The following is a 20,153-nucleotide window of genomic DNA, read 5'->3' as shown; positions in this document are numbered from 1 at the left end:
TTTTATAACCCAGAGAGCACAGTGCCCCCACCATCAAACCTTTATCGGTACGTAAACAATATAAATGCACTTTGGTTAGGGGTGGACTCAAAGAAATGTACTGATAAAGACTAGAGTCAAGTAGCTGATGCTTTATCGGAACAACACGTCTACTGTACATCTTGTAGTCCTGATTTATTTTATGGAATCCATCTAATTCCCATGAAAAATGGAGGAGCAAAAAGATAGATCAGAACAAAGACAAGAAAGGCACGGGTGAGTTGCTGTTTCATGTTTTCATTGTTGTGACTTAATTTGGGACATTTATTTAATAAAATAAACCATTTGACATACACTGCTGTACAGTAGCGCAATGCTCACAAACGTCTACTTTTGTTTTTCTTACTGTGTCGTTTCATAATTATTATGTTGTTTCTTTCAACACTGATAGCCAACAATAAAGTACATTCCTTGATATAAAGTACAGAAAAGTATTCAATAACTCATTTGTTTGACACAATTATAATAATAATTCTGAATTAACAAAATGATTAATAAAACAAAGTAGAATTCCATTGTACATTTCTATTTTTTATTATTGGAATTATGCTTTGAATAAAGTTTGCTTGTTGGGTTAATTTAATTACCCCTTTGTTTCTAAACAAGTGAAAAAAAAACCAAACAAAAAAAAAAACGTATAGCTGTACCAAGACTTGATTGCTAGTCAGTCATTCAGTTGGAGTCGCGATATAACTGCACGTGAATTAATAAAGTGCAATTCCCCGTGCTCACATATTATTACATTTTACTTGCACGTGAAGTGCTGTACAATCCTCTTGCCTAAATACAAATATACATTTTAAACACTTGTGTTACACAGACCCGTTTATATCCCGTGTACCAATGACTACATACCGACATTAACACACAACATACAACACAAAATACACACATGGGCGGGCACTTTGCCACAATAATAATGTATTAGACACTAATTTATAAGTTTTTCTCTGATAAATGAGAAGTAAACACAGCCTGATTCAGTTCATGCTTTACCCGTGCCATCTCCGGAAAGTTGCCCAGAGTGAAAAGGCTTAACCCAACTGTACAGTTACAAGGGAAGAGGTTTTTACAATTTTAGCCATGCTATGGGCTATTCAGGGACAAATTTTAGACACAATTTTCAAAAGATGTTTTTGTCAGCGCTGAAACGAGGGGTGCTGAGGGTTACAGTTTTGTTCAATGGCTTTCAGTAACCCCACTATAGAAATTGTTCCAGCGCCTCTGTTTGTCAGCGTCTTTTTAAACTACTGTTATAGTTTATTGTTTTGTATCTTTGCGTGAGTTTCAATGCATGTGTGAATAACTGCATCTCTATTGGGAAAGTAGACCACTGCTTTCAGACACTTTATACTACAATGCAATCTTTTCTTGGAAAGATTCCCCTTTTATTACCTTGCTAAATGCTGACTATCACCAGATCAATTTAGCTTGTGTGATTGCTGAAGTTTTGTAATTTATTCAAATTAACCATCTAAATAAAAATAATAACTAGATGAATATTCTGTGTAAATTGTTATGTCATATAATCATACCATATTTTGTTATAGTTATATAAAGAAGCAAACATTATTTACTGGTATATTAGGGGGATAAAAGAACATAAGAACATTGTTTTATTACACTAAGACAACTTTCAAAACTAGGTTCTCAACTGGCTAACTTTGATTGCAGAATTTTAATGTGTGCAACTTCTGGATTACAGTATGTGTTTGTAGACTGCATTATATGTTTTGTGTGATGAGACATCTCAATGTTTAAAACTAAAAACTCTAAATGCCTGAAACAGTTACAGTAAAACAAATATGTGACCCTCAAAAAAGGACGCCCAAGTTCCAATGTAAATCTCTAATAGAAATAAAGGAGTTAAATTTATTTTTGTTTTGGCAGAGATACATGGGATCCATTTCAGCTAAATCCAATTGGTGCCGAAAAAGAAAGCAAAAAAAGAGGGTTTGTTTTTTTGCAGCATCTGTTTGCTTTGTTTGTTGGACTCTTTGTCCTGGTCTCTGCGTTTTTTAGCAAGGTAAGTTACTGTTCAAACCTGTCACAGAAAATTTAAGACAGTGACCATGTTTATTGGCTTAGGATGACACAGCACAGGCTAAAGTAAGGGCCCCATCAGTTTAGGTCATTATAAACTCAAACTTTGAGAAATTGATTATAGGTTGCTTATACATTTCACTTTTACATAAGGTATTATTTCAGAAACTGCTTGTAGTATCTGACATAATTAGATTACTTTCACTTCACAGTAATATCTCTGTGTCTCCTCAGTCATATGATTCCTGCAATCAGGAATGAAAGCTACAGTAATATCTGACGATAAAAGTGCATGGTATTTTACCATTTGCAGATTTAGAAAACATACAGCAATCTTTTTTTTCTTCTTCTTTCAATACAGGGTTCCCTACTAGTTCTTACTACGATGGCAAGTGAGAAGTCGTTGCTTGAAAAGGACAGGGCTTTCTACCTCCTTATGGTGGCATGCAGTTTAGCAGTACCAAATGTGCTGCTATTTCTGAAATCACTTTGGAAATGTGCATTCAAGAACTTTGTGGCACCTAACATTAAAACAATGCTTGTGGTAAGTTACATGGGTGGAAAAAAAGCTTCACAAAAGAACATGACAATTAATGAAAAAAAAATGAGACAATACGGTTTGTAATGTATTAAAGGAAGAATTCGAGGGGGGAGGTATTGTAAAAGAGATGTCATCTTGTGCAGTTTGGGTGATAGAACTGCAACATGAAGCTAAGTGATTCTGACTGCTCAAACAACAAAATTACATCTCTTGTGAAATATTGACGAATCTGTAATGGATTGATGATTCTATAATGCTATATCATGCTTGCCTGTCCATTACTCTCCATTAAGCTTTTACAAGGAAAATGTATTTTTTCGATAGCCCCCCCTTTATAAAGATAAATACAGTTGAATTAATAATTATATAATTTTATTAACTGTATTTTTGTTTATTTGTGTATTTTATTTATTATCTTTAAAAGTTTAATTGCATTTCCTATTGTTTATTTATTTTAAATCTGCTTTTTTGTATATTTTCTTACTTAGATATGTTTTTTTTTTCTAAATTATAATTCTCTCTCTCTTTTTTCTTTTTTTAGATATGTCTGATTGAATCCCTTGTGTCATTCGGTACTTCAATTCTTGCATTAGTTGCAATGCCCTATTTTGATATTCTGACCAACCTGTTCATATTAGGAAGCGTTTGTTTTTTCTCATCAGTTTTCCAGGCAGCGTTCCATTTACAGAAGAAAGCTTGGAAAATAATTTTCCCAATTTGTTCTGTTGTGTTTGTGTTATCCGGCTACATTCTTTTAGGACTAGATTATTATATACGAAAAACATCAACTGTTGCTAATGGGAATTCTCAAAATGACTATTTATATGTTGGTCTTGGTATATTTGCAACCATCTTGGTATCCCTTAACTGGTGGGAAAATTCATTCCAAGCCAGTGATAAACTGCATAATGCCCTGACAGAGTTGGAAGGATTCAGAGATTTTGTATTTGTGCTTTCTAGCATTTTAAGGACAGCTGTTATTGGCATGGTGTTTGCAATATGTATCACAGTGGAAGGTGTTCATTGGTCAGTTTTCAGTAAGTTTCCAGCTGATACAGTCCATCGAGGCGTCAGCATTTTAATGGTGCAAGCATTTGCCTCTGCTGTGTGCCACTGGTTTGGGGTGGTGGGCTGTAAAATACATGCTGTTCGCTGCAGCTTTGCTCTCCCTGTTGTGTTAACAACACCTGCAGTAGTCATTGCATTTGTGGTGTCCTTCTTGATGCAGTTCAACAATTTCCTTAAAAACAATATCAATGCCACTATTGGAGGGTTTTGCGCCAATTTCTATAATTACAAACTTATGAACACTTCAAAGCTGGTCTTGGATGAAATCTCCAATAGCATTTGCCGTACATCAGTACGGTATAGCGAGCCCTGGGGCCCTGCAGTAATGGGGCTGGAAGGTCTGTGTTGGTGGGTTGGGCTGTTGTGTTCAACCTACTACATTTGGACGCAGAAATTCCAGAGAATAGAAAGAACAACTCAGATATTTGTTCGCCGACTCTATGAAGCTGCCTTCATCGATCAATCCTTGCTTTTAAACACCAGGATGAAAATCATCAAAGTGAGAAAACAGGAGAGGTACGTCCAATTTATTTTTGTTCTTTCACAAACATTTAGCGTAACCTGAACTACTGTGATTTAAAACCCTATTGTAAAAGAACCTTGGATTGAAAAAATGAGAATATGACCAGAATATGTAAATGCATATATTTTAGAATTAACTGTAACACCCTATTTTTTTCCTATAATTATTATTTTTTTTAATGATAAACTGTTTTTGTTTTTGTTAAATAACATGTTTAGTATTATGATGAGAATGTGAATAATTATTATTCTTTTTTTTTTTAGTAATGAAAAAGTTGAAAGTTGCGTAATTTATCTCTGTGCAACAATGTGGCACGAAACCTTTGATGAAATGTTAAAGATCCTCACATCAATGTTCAGGTAGAATTGCTATGTGTCATTAGCATATATTCATTTTACAGAAAGTGAGTTATTTTACTTTTGATAAACCCCTTGTATTACATTTTTCACTTTAGGTTGGACAGATACAGGGGCGATCCAAAAGAACAACATAAAGATAACATTGATTTTGAATGCCATATCTTTGTGGATGATTCATATGATAAAGATAATAATGTCAACAAATATGTGAAGGATCTTGTCAGCGTTATAATAGAAGTTTACAGGTAATAAAAAACGTTGATCTTTTTTCTTTTTATTTGTGTTTCAGCTATTGTGGCAGTTTATTCTGAAAAGTGTTCAAAAGTACAGGTATTGATTATTTGGCAGGATAAATGGAAAGTGTAATGGAACTGCTGCATTGGTAATTAGATCCATAGCCATATTTCATTAGTTATGTCTTTCCTCACTTGTGGTTTATTTTTGGAATAGTCATACAATGGACACATTGTCGTGGTTTACCTGATATTTAGTTTTCTCCTCTCAACCTTGTTTAATGGCACGGGTTTTGTTATATAATCTCCCAAAACTCCCCGTAAACCCCCACTGCTGTTAATTTTATAGGGTGTTTACCAACAAGGAACCTGATGATGTGTCAATAATTGAAACACCGTATGGAGGACGATTAACCTGTATACTTCCAGAAGGAAATATGTTATATATACACCTGAAGAATAAACAGTTGATCCGTAATAAGAAAAGATGGTCACAGGTATCCTTATTCAACATCCTCTAAAGCTTGCAGTATTCACTAATGTTTTTAATAAAGTTTGTTATGCTTTACTCAATTTTTCTGTAAGATAAAAACTACAGTATTGCATTGTTTTTTTTTCAGATTATGTACATGTACTATTTGCTTGGATGGAAAGGCTATATTGCAAAGAATCCTCAAAGATTACGGGTAATATACATTTGATTTTAATTTACCCTTCATCTCATGTAAATACCCAGTACACATGAATACATGTTCGAGGTGTAGAAGTTGTTACAGAAATTGGCAACATGATGACAAAAAATCAATTGCAAACATCAACATTAATTGAAATACTTCCCGAGCAGACAATGAACCACTTAAATATGCAATTAATATATTTAGTAATCAATCAGGAAAAGGACACGGAATATAAATGCAAATTCTGTGCAATAACAACCTTAGAATTAGTCTGTTGTTTGCATGTTAACATAGGACCATATCTCAAAATGATTTACTCCAAATCATCAATGGCAATTATTTTTTTCTGGATGGAAAAATAATAAATACATACAAAAAGAAACAACTTAAACCAATTATAAGTCCTTAATAAAATGTCAGATTTCTTTTTTCTTGGTGCTTTTTTCCTTACCGAAAAAGTTGTGCAAATGACAAGTAGAGAGGTTTAAGAATCTTCTAGCCCATACTCATTTGGACATTTTACACTCCCCAAAAATTATAAGCAGTAGTGAAGCCCTAAATCTAAAATCTGAAGGTTAAGAAATAGTTCGTAACAGAAGACATGCCTTATACTGTTTTCATTGCATCAAGATAACTACTGACTGAATCAGACAGTTGGCGAGAGATGTGAGTCATGTGACTTAGCTTGCCTATTATGCACATTCCGGCTCGATAAGCCATTTACAGTCCAGCCTGCTACAGTTGTTTGGCACTCAAGAAACTGAATGGTCTTTAGAAACTGTTGGTTTTTGTACAGGTAACTTAAACCAGAAAATATTTTTATAGCAGCCGTTGTTACCAGAGTCGACACTACAGACAGGTTTTCATAAGTGTACCGGGCAGTGTTGTGTGACACACTGCCGTTAAGGATTCTGTTCAGTGCCCTGTTGGGGAGATGAGATGAGCTTAAAAGCTTTAAAACTACAGATGCAAGCCCTGCTCTTTTGTATTTTGGTTTAGACGCTCACTTGCAGTGCACAGGGTCACTGGTTCTCAACCAGCTTCCCTGTTACATATACATGCCCTTTAATACAGATTTGACAATAAACAGAAAAACACCATTACAATAAAGCCAAGTGTCTTGTTACAGGCAGCCTTTTGTTTTTGTCTCATTACCTGCCTTGCTTCTTCCTTTCACAGACAGTAGTTAACCCCTGTCGAGCAAGTCTGGTATCAATGAATGGAAACGCCTTCATTTTGCCTCAAGATGAAAATGATAGCAAGAGAAAAAATATATCAGATGATAACACATATATCATGGCACTGGACGGGGATACTGACTTTCATCCATCAGCTTTGATCTTGCTGGTGGACCGACTTCGAATGTATCAGAATGTAGGAGCAGCTTGTGGAAGAATACACCCTACTGGAATGGGTATGTAGGCATTGCCATTGCTGCAGAACAAGATGCATAACATTATATTTAAATAAAACATATCTTTTTTATTATAACTTTTTGTTCATGGGGAAATTGAGATTTCCCCCAAAATCAAATATTAAAATCTCTTGTGTTTATCTTTTTAATGATTGTTTCATAAAAACACCAACCTAGAATCAAAAGGGCAAGTGAGCAAATGGAAATGCTCTTGGTATAAGTGATAGAGCACGTGGACTCCTCCGGATGGAAGAGACAAGTGGTTAGATATGTATATTAAAGTAGTTAAACAAGAAATTATAGTAGGACTAAAGAAAAAATGTAAACTTAATTTAACCATATGACTGGGTTGTTAAATGATGATGGTGATATAAGTCAAAATACATCTAAAGCAGTAAAAATAAACCAGTTTAAAGTAAATAATAAAATGCAAAATAGATAATTAAACAGGACTAGGATAGAGAATTCAAAACAGAAAGATAGGAGACCCAGAAATGGAAATGGTACTAAATACACTAAGGATAAGACAGAAGACATAGTATTTAATTTATCAAGTAAAACTTTAACCACATCTCAGAAAACAGTAAAGATAAACTGGCCACTGAATTAAAGGAGTGGGAGAGATGCATGAGATTAGCAGAATATTTTTTCAATGAAAATATCTCAGATTCAGAGGGTAATTATGAGCATGGGATTAAGGTTAATAGTACAAGCACGTGGTCTCCTCTGGATGGAGGAGACAAGTGGTTAGATATGTATATTGAAATAGTTAAACAAGAAATTATAGTAGGACTAAAGAAAAAATGTAAACTTAATTTAACCAATATTGAAGAACAAGCTATGACTGGGTTGTTAACTGATGATGATATAAGTATCAGACCAGAAGATAAAGGATTGGGAATAGTGATAATGAACACAGAGGACTATATGAAATCTGTAGAATGTGAATTAAAGAATATGGATACATATGAAGAAGTTAAAAGCAATAAGATCAATACATCGGTTAAAGAGGTCACGGAAATTGCAGAGAGACTACACAATAAAGGCGTTATATCAAAAGAATTAAAAAAATACATGCAGCCACATAATGCAAGAACAGGTCTAGCAAGAGGAAATCCTAAAATGCACAAAGACAATCACCCTATGCGAATGATAATCAGCACAATTGATAATCCAACACACATGATAGCTGAAATAGCAGAAAAACAACTTAGGTCACACGTTGAGAAATTACCAAGCTATGTTAAGGATACAAAACATTTTTTAAAAAGACTTGAATCACTAAAGCTCAACCTTCGAGGGAATACAATTTTATTTTGCATGGATGTAAAATCCTTGTACTCAAGTTTCCCTCGTAAAGAAATTTTAGAAGCTTGTCAAAAAGCACTAGAGGATAGATTAGATAAATCAATACCAACAGCAGAGGTGCTGAACATGATCAACGTAGTTTTAGAAAACAGTTATTTTACATTAGTTGATAAACTAATAAAAATTACAAACAAAATGATGGTTCAGCAATGGGGAAATGGGAAGAACAATTACTTAGGAAATCAGAAAGAGAACCTTTGGAATGCATTCGGTTTGTAGATGATATTTTTGGGGTTTGGACACATGGAGAAGAAGCTCTTCTCCAGTTTCATAAAATGGCAAATTAAATACACAGTAATATTAAGATGGACCTTCGATGGACAAGAAAATAAATCGAATTTTTAGATACCGTAGTAAAACTTGAAGAAGGTTCAACTGAGACTGACCTCTTCTATAAGCCTACTGACATGCACCAGTATTTACACATGTCCTCTGCACATCCAATATACACTAAAAGGGCAATCCCAAAGGGTCTAGGAATAAGGCTACGAAGAATATGCTCTAAAGAAAGTGACTATGTAAAACAAAGACATGTATTAAAAACAAATCTTTAAAAAAGAAGATACAAAGAAAGAATTATAGAGACAAAGTTAAGAGAAGTGGATAAACTAAAAAGAGATGATCTTCTAGATTATAAAAATAGAGATAAAAAGGTCAAAAGAGTCTCACTAGTAATGACGTACTCTAAACTTTTGCCCAATATTTTTAAGATAGTTTGGAAACACTTGTGGATTCTACATAATTCAGAAAAATTGAAAAAAGTATTTCTTAAGACCCCAGTTGTAGCATTCAAAAGAGAAGCTAATTTAGGTGATATTTTGCTTAACAGTAAACATAAAAGAATAATTGGCAAAATAGGTTCTACAAATACTTGCACTAGTACATGTGAAGTTTGTAAATACATGGACAAAAGTAAAAATATAATTTAGCATAAGAACACCACATATCCACTAAATACTAATATCTACTGTAAAAATAGCAATGCTGTTTATGGAATAGCCTGTGAAAAATGTGATGAAATAAAATATGTTGGAAAGACTGGAACAACTTTGCATAAAAGAATTCAGAACCACCTTTCACTAATTAGAAATTAAAAAATGAATGAACCCATAGTACAGCACTTCACCAGTCAAGGACATGACATAAATGATGTAAAGTTTGTAGTATTAGAACAGCTAAAATTAGACAATGCAACATATAGAAGAATAAAAGAAAGTAAATGGATAAATAGACTGAACACAATTATGCCAGCAGGACTCAACAGAAAATAATGAACTAATTAATTCCAGTAAATATATACAAGTTAAAAATAATTAAATAAACAAAATTAATTCAAAAGCTATGCATGCTGATGCACTGAGGAGGCCAAATCAAGGCTGATCCTCAGAGCCAGCATTGCATGAGAATATAAATATAAGTTTACATAAAATAATGTTAACTAGAATTAATATAGATTTAAAGATATAAGTAAAATGATGTCACAATATATAGAACACCATTACATCATGTAAGAATAAATCATGGATTTGAATATAAACAAGGTAGTTGTCATGCCGTCAAACACCTATAAATACCTCCAATTTTTTTATTCAAAATTGACAAAGATATGTACAACATATCGAAACGTTGGGCAGTTGGCTCTTTGAGCTAATATATATATATATATATATATGCCTACTGTATAAGGTACTTTTGGTATCACTGTGCCGTACAAAGAATATATCTCTGTGAACCACGTCTTGAAGTGCCTTGCCTTTTAGTAATATTTGCATATTATTATTATTATTATTATTATTATTATTATTATTATTAGACAATGTATTTGAAGCCTGCAATTGCTGAACTATTAGTTTTCTTATTGCAGGTCCTATGGTGTGGTATCAGAAATTTGAGTATGCTGTGGGCCACTGGCTCCAGAAGACAGCTGAGCATGTCTTTGGTTCTGTTCTCTGCAGTCCTGGATGCTTCAGTTTATTTAGGGGATCAGCACTTATGGATGACAATGTTCTTAAACGATATACAACTACCTCAACTAAAGCCGGGGAATATGTCCAGTATGATCAAGGTGATTTTTCTTTCCCTTATTTTTTAAATGTATCCTGTTATATTCCTTGTATCTGCGCTGTACATTTTCACTGACCTTCAAGACAACTGGACCCAACTAGATAAAGATGAATATAAGCAATGTGCATTTTATTTCTCATTTATTTTTTTTAATTAATTAATTTTTTTAATGTTTTAGTTTTTAGGTCTGCTGGTGGAAAGTAATTCCATAAAAACATATTGTGATAGAGATAGTTAAATCAAGGAGAGAGGGGAAGGGTGTTTGACCACATTGTTAATAATACTAATATGAGGGAAAAAATTGAATACCCTGGCTATACTGTTTTACTTTATTGTAAAAGGTGGAAGGTAGGAGAAATTCTTGCAGGGTATAAGGTAACAAATAAAAAAGAAAGCAACCAAAGCTTAAACTGACTGAGGAAAAAAACGTAACAGCATAGATGCTTATTATTAAGAGCATGGTCAATTATGTGATATAAAAGTGGCACATCTTCACTGTCTTATGAACCAGTTAAACAGAGACTCATCTTTTCTTTCCCTGTTGTCTCTTTCAGTGATTTCAATGTAATGGCATTTTGTTTGTGGATATACCGGTTGCTGTCCACTGAGGCAATGCATTACATTTTACTTTCGTTTATAAAGTAAATTGTTCTGTGCTGAGCTGAATAATATTCATATCACTCTACTCATTTAAACATATGTATGCCACCTTAAAAAGTAAGTAGTGGAGTTCTGAAAAATCTAGTGTTACACGTCCCCTTGTGTTGCTACAACTGTTTAAATAACATACCTGTGCCTTTTCTTTTCATTGTTAACATCCTGACAACTTTTTACACTTATATGTCTGCTTAGTGCACTGATAGTATAAGGCCACATTGTCAAACAGGTAACACAGAAATAATGATCCATGATGTGGTACGGAACAGAAAAGCCAGAGCACTTGTTGTCATGTTTCTTTTTTGTTTGTTTTTTAATCTCTCTTCTTGCAGTGATTTTGAGAACAGATCTCAAACCCCAGTGCACCAGTGCGGACATTTTTTTAAAAGAGCTTTGAAACAGACTTTAAAGTTATAAGTGTAAAGAGTTGTCAGGAGATTAACAATGAAAAGAAAAATTACAGATACATTAGTTAAGCAGTTGTAGCATCACATGGGGAAGTGTAACGCTATGTTTTTCGGAACCCTGCTACTTACTCTTTAATGGCTTTGAAATTCAGCAGTTATTTAATCTTTAATGATGTGCTATAGTTCTGCATAGTTGCGTCAAATATGTTATTTATATTGTGTGTTATTCTCTAATACTGTTCCTAAATCTTTCTAAAAGGGGAGGACCGCTGGCTGTGCACCCTGCTTCTACAACAAGGCTGGCGAGTTGAGTACAATGCAGCTTCTGATGCCTACACCAATGCCCCTCAGGAGTTTAATGAGTTTTACAACCAAAGACGGCGCTGGGGACCCTCAACACTGGCCAATACCCTGGACCTCCTGCACAGTGGCGCAGAAACATCCAAAAAAAACAGTTCAATTTCCAGCTTGTACATATTTTACCAGATATTCACAGTTGGTTCGTCCATTCTGGGTCCTGCCTCTGTTTGTTTGATGATAGCAGGTAACCAACTTTGATTTTACACATTACAAGTCTTGTGCAATCCCATTACAATCTACATTGTCTTTGCAAACAATGGCCTAGTGTCCTATTGACTATTCTTGACTCTGGACATCTAGAGTTAAACTAATTTGTCATACTTTTTTGTTTTTCTTTTTTTAGGTGCCTTTTCTTTTGTGTTCAATTGGGATGCAAACTTTGCTATTTTATTAAGTGTTCTTCCTCCTGCTGTCTACATCATAATTTGCTACACAACCAAACCTGCTTTCCAGCTTGCTGTGGCTGCCATTTTGAGTGTATTGTATGCCTTTCTGATGACTGCAACATTCTTATCTATTATAGGTAGGTTTTTACACAGCTCCATCTTCATAGTTCAGTAATAATAAAAAGGAAACTTAGTAACTGAGTAAATGTTTTTTTGTTAACTGAATTTTGAGTAAATGTACTTACATTTACTGTATAAATCTGATTTAATTTTGCATTCCACTCAATTTGACTGCCATGATTTAAATAAAAATGCAATAATTTGATTTTCTTTTATAGCTTCAGGGCTGTGTTAAAATAAAATCTTAGAATTACAATGTAATCATAGGGTATGTTCATTATATAGCATCCTCACTATACCATTTATTATATTTTGTCAGGTCAAATGGTAGAAGAGAAGACCTTTATCACACCATCAGGCCTGTTCCTTGTGTCAGCCAGCATTTTATATGTAACAACAGCGATCCTCCACCCCCAGGAGTTTGGCCTACTTATTTATGGTCTGATGTATGTAATCTGCATCCCAAGTGGGTACCTGCTGTTAGCTATATATTCACTGGTCAACCTCCACATTGTGTCATGGGGTACCAGAGAGTCCACCAGTGAGGTGGCTAAAGAGAAAACTATGGGTGTGGTGTGTGACAAGAGGTGCACAATGTGCTGCTGGGATATAAAAATAGAGGTCAATCAGGAGACTAAGAATGTGGTCTTGCAACAACTCCAACAAACGGTTCAACCAAAAAATAAAAACAAACAACAAAATCTGAATAACCTGCAAGAACTCCAGCTCCAGACCATCCCACAAGATGGAAACGAGGCAGCACCTTTGAAAAGGTAAATATGAATTAAATAACTTTTTCATATGTTGTAGACATGCGTCACTGTTTTAGGGAGCGTTGGCGTATCTCATTTTGAGATACCTTAGTGCAACAAATTGCATATTGTGTCCATTCCATTTCCAGTGATTTTCTTTCTTAATACTTTTAGATATGCATGTGCCACTTTGAGATATGATAAGTACTATATGACCGCATAGTAGTACCGAAATTTCAGATAAAGCTCTATGAGAAACAATAATAAGAAGAAACAAGATTTTTTTTTTCTCAATTATGAAGAAATTGAGAAAGGCTTTCACATGAAATGTTTGTATTCCCATAAAACTTAAATTATTTACAAAATTTGCTAGCAGACCCTGCGCCTATTGGAGTCCAGTGATTATCTGAGACCAACGTTTATATTAGATCACTAGCTTCACATGTTTCATGCTGTCATTGAATAGCTGATAACTAGCAGCATCGTAACTCAATTTAAACGTTCCAGCAACTTCGTTAAAATGTTGTGTGTGTCATTGAGAACTAAGTAACATATTAACCAAATTACATTGTATTGTACACTCTCAAATATAAAGCAAAATTCTAAGGTCTTTTTATATGCACTGGTTAAAAAGGATACACGGTATGCAAAACATTGGAAAATGAACAAGCAGAAGTACAGATTTCTATTTAAAAACTGAATTAGATCTACCAATAATAATAATAATAATAATAATAATATAATAATAATAATAATAATAATACAATTCTAAAATGTTTTTTAAAAATTAACAATAAAAGCAATAAGTATAATTATCAAAAATAATGTATTGTTTAATCTCAAACTTGTACATTGTTAATACAACAAAACATGTTAAAATACAACAAGAGGTTTGTATCTGGCGCACTTAAAAACTTTTAATAATGTAATAACTGTACAAAACAAATATGCATTACATGTAGGACTACCTTAAATTATGTTTTCTATTATTATTATTATTTATTAATCACGAGAGTCACTTTCATCGCTGTCACTTCATTACGCTCAAGCTCCTCCTTATGTTCCCGAGCTTCAATACCAATGACAGAGACCCTGTTGTTTCAGTTGTCTGCATATCTCTCTGCTAATAATCTCTATTAAATTTCAATCTGGCTTTCGTAAGCAACATAGCACAGAGTCTGCACTCATAAACATTGTTAATGACACCCTGCTGAATGCAGGTGAGGGGCTGTTATCAGGGATTGCCTTTTTGCATATATCTGCTGCATTTGACACCATTGATCATACAATTCTTCTTGATCTCCTTGAGAAAACTATTGGCATTGCTGGCACCGTACTCTCCCCCCTGTGGTCCTACTTAACCTCCCGACATCAATTTGTCCATCGGAGGACCAAAAATGTCTAATTCTCTTGTTGTTTCTGGGGTTCCACGGGTCTCTGATCTTGCTCCTTTACTTTTTAATTTGTATATGCTACTGATGGGTTATGTGATCAGTCAACATGGTTTTAATTTCCACTCTTATGCCGACGACACCCAGATTTATTTTAAAATAAGTTTAGATGATGTAACCGTAAACTCCAGACATCAACTTGCCTTGACAAAAAAGGGGCTTGGATGTCAAAATTTTTTTTTCAGTTAAATACAAATAAAACTGAATTTCTTTTAATTGACTCTAAAACAGCATTAAACAAAATCCCACAACCAATGACCTTTTGTTATTCGTTTAGAGCAGGGGTGCCCAATCCTGGTCCTGGAGGGCCGGTGTCCTTCCTGGTGTTTGTTCCAACTGTACGCTAAATTGCTTAATTGGACCAATTAAGCTTCTAATAAGTGCTTGATTAGTCCAATTAACTAATTTAGGGGACAGCTGGAACAAAAACCAGGAGGACACCGGCCCTCCAGGACCAAGATTGGGCACCCCTGGTTCAGAGCTATATTCAGCTCCCCCCATTTACTAACACTGGACGCATGCCCATGTATTTGAGCGCGGCTGTTAGTGCGCGCACCCCCTTAATGGCCGCTCCTACCAGCAACATGCCAACGCACACCCTCGCTCTAGATTTGAATGGTAACTATTTGGATATTAAATTAATTATGTTAAAACAACAGCATTTCAATGCAAGCAGTACAGTTATTTTACACAATGTACACCTATTATACAGAATCGTTTCCAGCACGCCATGCCAGATGTGTTACTAACATTGCTTGTATTTCTTTTTACAGGCCGTCAGAATATCGACTTGCCGGACAACACGACCCCTCTCCCCCACCCAGGTAAGTAAACAACAGTTATTATTATTATTCACGTTTCTTTTAACATGTGTACAAAATGTTTTTTTACATTGGCAATCAGCAGCAAACATTTTAAAATACCATCGATGTTATCAGTACGCATTTTAAAGGAACATTATACATAATAAAATGTGTGGCAGGTTTAAAACAGTCAGTGTTCCGTGCTACTGATGGACAATCTACTCCATCCCAGTCATAAAAAATATATATGCTTGTATAAAAAGGATACAGTATGACTGTTGTGTCCTTTCTCCTACTGCACTGCTTTATAACCCAATGTACTGTGCATAGTAGTTACTTAGTAAATACAGGTGTACTTACAATCAATTACAAAGTTATTATGCATAGTTACAATGCACTTAATGTGTAAATTTATCTGCACGATATAACCCTAACCCAGTGGCTAAGCTGGGATTTGAATCGGGGACCTGCTGGTTAGAAGCCAGTTTCTTTAGACCACACAGCCTCCTATGTGTACACAATACACAGTAATTAGACACAATGTAACGTGTTACCATTTTTTACAATTTGTTTACAGCGATAAATCTGAAGACCAGTATGAAAAAGAAAAACACGTTCGCTTTAGGGATCTGGATGAGGATCAGGATCAGGGTCAGGATCAGGATCAGGATCAGGGTCAGGATCAGAATGAGGATCAAATTGAAGATCTACCTGAAAATGGTAAGTATACACAGTGTATGAAATGCTTTGCCTCACATGCGGCAAATCACATTAGGTTTTCTCAATCCACATACGTTTTAAGAAATGTAAAACTAAAAAAAAAAAAAAACTATTTCAACATATTTTATCAGCAGCATCATGCAAAATGTTTGGTTTTACTGAGGTGCATTGTTAAAACTAGTTATAAAACAGACAATTAATATGAAACCACATTTAAAAACACTTTTTTTTAATTTTTTTTTTTTAACTTTTTCTTTAAGTTTGGATTAAACCAATTAAAGAAGAATTCCTAAAGAAACTTACTTACGCTAACTTGAAAAGGAACCTGGCAGCACAAATAAAGCACGCGCTCAGAGACAAAAAGCATGAAGATGTGTGTGATGAATTGGTTCTCATGCTAACAGACACTTTGAATCAGGAACTATTTGACACAGTAGGTCCAGAAGATATATTACCTGACAGTTTGGTTGAAGAACTTAGGGAGTCCCTAAATGATTGCGCAAGAAGAATTCTGGTAATGAATCAAGTGGAAACTCTGCAAAAGAGAGTAAGAAGAGCTATAGAAAAAACACTGATGGCTCCTCAGGTGGAAAAACTACCTGATGTAAGTTATTCTTTTTGCTTTGATATTTAGGGTTAGAAACACCAGCCATACGTAGCACATACTTTTGTGCAGATCAGATGATCTTTACTTCATTAATGATTTAACATCCTGTGATGGGAACTTATACTGTTTGTTTTGTAAATCTGTTATAGGTGCTAATATCTTGTAAACTCCTCTGCCAAAATCTAACCTTTAGCTTGACCGCCATGGCTACCATATTTAGGTTATGGGATTATGGAAGCTTCTACTATAGAGAGACAGTATCCTTTGAGTTATTGTTATCACATTTGGTACTTAGCTGTACTTTATAATGTTGTAAGCTTCCTTTATTGAAGGTAAAATTAACCTTTTTTTACAGCCATTAACCTTTGCACTTTAAAATAGTTTTAACAGGCTTTGAGATAGTGTTTTCACATTTGGTACAAAGCTGTTTTTTATAATTCTATAAGAGGTGTCCAGTGTCCAGTCTTGTCCAGTTTTTGGCCAAATTAATGATACAGATCAAATGCTTTATTCCTGCTTTTAAAGTTACGAACACATGGTTTGGGTACTGTTACTTGTTTTAAACAAAGATTGTTGTATTTCTCAGGAAGAACGTGACTTTTGGGTAAAGTTAATTGAAAGATACCTGGAACCTTTGTCAGAGGACAAAGCCCACAAAGAAGAGGTTAAAAGGGAGCTGAAATCACTTAGAAACAAGGTATGAGTAGCTAATTTGTTTTATTCAGAACTTAAAATTGGGTGTCTAAAAGTATAGATAATCAGCTGGAACACATGCATTTTTGTCAAATCATCAGATGTTTAAATTCAGATGTTTCTAAAATTTTTACTAACTTGGTTTCAGGAATTCTCCAAACGTACATTTTGAGAACACCTGTGGTATCCACAGAGATCCCCTGATAACATGTCATATAGTAAGCAGGTCCCTTCTGCCTTATTGATATACAGAAAACAAATATATCATCCCCCGTTACGACAGATTTATAGTGTCACACCACAGCATTCCTTAATCCACTGGATTTTAACAGATCAACACCAAATTCCTAAACTGCTATTGTAACTCGTCACTAATCAGTGGTGTGCAAAGCTGTTGGATGTCAACTGTCAACAGTCTGTTCCTTAAACTGGAAGAACAGTGACATCATCCAAATTGATTTGTTAATGTTGCCTGCTGTATTTAGCAATGCTCCCCATTGTCACAGAAATACAGTTTTTCCATAGTGGTAAAAAATATCTTTCAAAGAAAAATATGTCTCTTAAAAATGTTAGCACTGAGAAGTATAATATGATGTTTACATCCATCGTATGTGGGCTCAGTTCAGTATATATATATAGAGTATTAGATATATATATAATAGTATATATTATATATATATATATATATATATATATATATATATATCGGGTTCAACCCAAACTTTGTGTTTATTGGGGTTGGGGTTCTTATTAGGAACTTTACGGTACTTTATTTTAACAATATTTTTATTTATTTATTATTTCTTTTAATTGACTGAACGCATATTCTTCATATTTCCTGTCTCAGGCCACATTTCTTTACTTCATCGTCAATATCCTGTGGGTGGTTGCTACATTTTTCCTTCAAGCCATTGGGGAAGCCATCAGTATCAAAATTCCCAAAATCTATCCCAATGGCACTGTTGCAGATGAATATCTCAATGTGGAGCCCATAGGATTGATGTTTCTGCTGACATTTGCAGTGCTACTCTTTGTGCAGTTTTTGGCAATGCTGTATCACAGGTACAGTAAAAAATAAACAGGCTTTTCCCTAAAAAGTTCCCTTTACACCATCAGTAAAATATATGCAGCCATTATTGACCAGGTCTAGTTCTAAAGCAGTTTGCTATTTCCATTAATGCAAGGTCAAAGCATCTGTTTGAATAAACAAAGCTGAAATGTCATCATCGTAGGTTTTTCAAACCCCCTTTTACCAAATGAAGGGGCATATACGGTACTGTAGAATGTGGACTAGACAGGTTGTACTCAACTGTATAGTTTCAACTTATACTTTATATAATATTGTAACTCAACATTTTTTTTTTCTTTTAGTAATGTGTGGATATTTGTAATATGCTGTATATTTCAGCTGATCCTATTAAAAATGTATCATCTAATATTCATATGTAGGGGTTTATAAGATAATGTAAATTAGAATGTACAGACCATGTTTCATGTGTGCTTGCACTGTTGTAGCCCCTTAGCTTTCTATCAAATACCGTAGTAACAGATTTCATCTATCTTTTGACCATTGCTTATATTTATCTTTCTCTTTGCAGGGTATATACCCTTATCCATATGGTATCCTACAGAACTACTGAAAAAGAATACGCGACCAAGGATTCTGTGAGTGACATCAGACTAACATAGCCAGCTTTGTTTTCTGTGAACATTCATTAAATAAAACATGCAAATACAAAATCACCTTTGCTGCACCACTAGTGGTATACTGTATAATTTGGTACATGTTGCAAACTTAGCTACCCTATAAATAGCTACAATATTGGAATTGTTTTTATTTGGAATAATATAAGTGCTACACAGTTGGATTCCCGTATTATTAATAGGTCATTAAAATGTTGACATTAAAAAAGACCCTTAATGTCTTTGATTTCACGTTTACTAATCAGTGCTATTCAATAACCATTTTAATGAGGAGAAATCTGTATTATCATAAAATAATACCCCCACCCCCTCCCCCAAAAAATACAACTTAATTTTACTAAAGGTAAACAATTTACATCTAATTTAAACATGGTCCTAAACATTTTTTCTCCTAAACATTATGTTCCTTTTTTTTTTTTTTTGTTACAGGATGATGAAGATGAGCTGACAATTGCTAATAAAATTCCATCTATGTTTTCTATCGAGGATGACATCCCAATGTGAAAATACAGAGTAGGAATAATTGTTACAGATGCCTTCTGTGCCGACTTATTAGCTGTTGGGCCCGGTAGTTTGCTTGCTTCATTGTGCTTTCTAGGGCAAACATTGCACTTTACTTCAATACTAAATAATAATTATTCACAAGCTTTCAAGACCTCAAAGGTCTCTTCTTCAGGTGAAAGTAGGAAAGACAGATTGATGCCATCAATTTAACATCAGACCTTTGAGGTATTGAAAGCTTGTGAATAATTATTATTTAGTTAGTCCAATAAAAGGTATCACATCTCCTTCTCTTTGTCTATAGATTTACTTAAAATGTAATAATGATATAGAGGAAACAGGCTTTAAAATGTTTGTAAATATATACATTTAATGATGTTTTATGCATGTATTAATGTCATTGTCCGATTTTAGCACCTTAAGACCATATATTAACTACCTCTAGTAGTTTAGAGATTTCCTATGTAACAAAGATGATTTAGAAGTTCTATTTATTTTATCTTATTTTATGAGCTTGAGTTTGGTCAGAGTTGAATGTATTTATTTATCAAATTGGTGGAAAGGGATCAATAATCTTGTGTGATAAGGGGTGATGTTGCTATACAGGTTTGAAGCTGTGAATAAATTATTATTATTATTATTATTATTATTATTATTATTATT

At 34.2% G+C, this 20,153-nt stretch overlaps 1 protein-coding gene across 1 annotated transcript; it reads left to right on the top strand.

Moving 5' to 3' along the window:
* Positions 1 to 208: 208 nt before the first annotated feature.
* Positions 209 to 19,493, top strand: LOC121316646 (chitin synthase chs-2-like). The gene is made up of 20 exons (XM_041251687.1): positions 209 to 255; positions 1,930 to 2,065; positions 2,444 to 2,626; positions 3,165 to 4,207; positions 4,478 to 4,573; positions 4,669 to 4,818; positions 5,156 to 5,303; positions 5,427 to 5,492; positions 6,663 to 6,897; positions 10,130 to 10,330; positions 11,653 to 11,937; positions 12,097 to 12,276; positions 12,579 to 13,032; positions 15,236 to 15,286; positions 15,843 to 15,985; positions 16,246 to 16,589; positions 17,179 to 17,289; positions 18,133 to 18,347; positions 18,884 to 18,950; positions 19,419 to 19,493. The coding sequence occupies exons 1-20, from the start codon at positions 209 to 211 to the stop codon at positions 19,491 to 19,493; spliced, it is 4,230 nt and encodes a 1,409-aa protein (XP_041107621.1).
* The last annotated feature ends 660 nt before the right edge of the window (positions 19,494 to 20,153 follow it).

This window comes from Polyodon spathula, chromosome 6, assembly GCF_017654505.1.
Source record: "Polyodon spathula isolate WHYD16114869_AA chromosome 6, ASM1765450v1, whole genome shotgun sequence".
NCBI classification, from domain to species: domain Eukaryota; kingdom Metazoa; phylum Chordata; class Actinopteri; order Acipenseriformes; family Polyodontidae; genus Polyodon; species Polyodon spathula.
This window is presented reverse-complemented; position numbering and strand designations above follow the sequence as displayed.

Bases quoted from the DNA above. Each gene is read 5' to 3' on its own strand.
- LOC121316646 (XM_041251687.1), top strand. From the start codon at position 209: ATGGAGGAGCAAAAAGATAGATCAGAACAAAGACAAGAAAGGCACGG. The intron at 11,938-12,096 runs GTAACCAACTTT...TTCTTTTTTTAG, and splicing joins TGTTTGTTTGATGATAGCAG to GTGCCTTTTCTTTTGTGTTC. The intron at 18,951-19,418 runs GTGAGTGACATC...TTTTTGTTACAG, and splicing joins AATACGCGACCAAGGATTCT to GATGATGAAGATGAGCTGAC.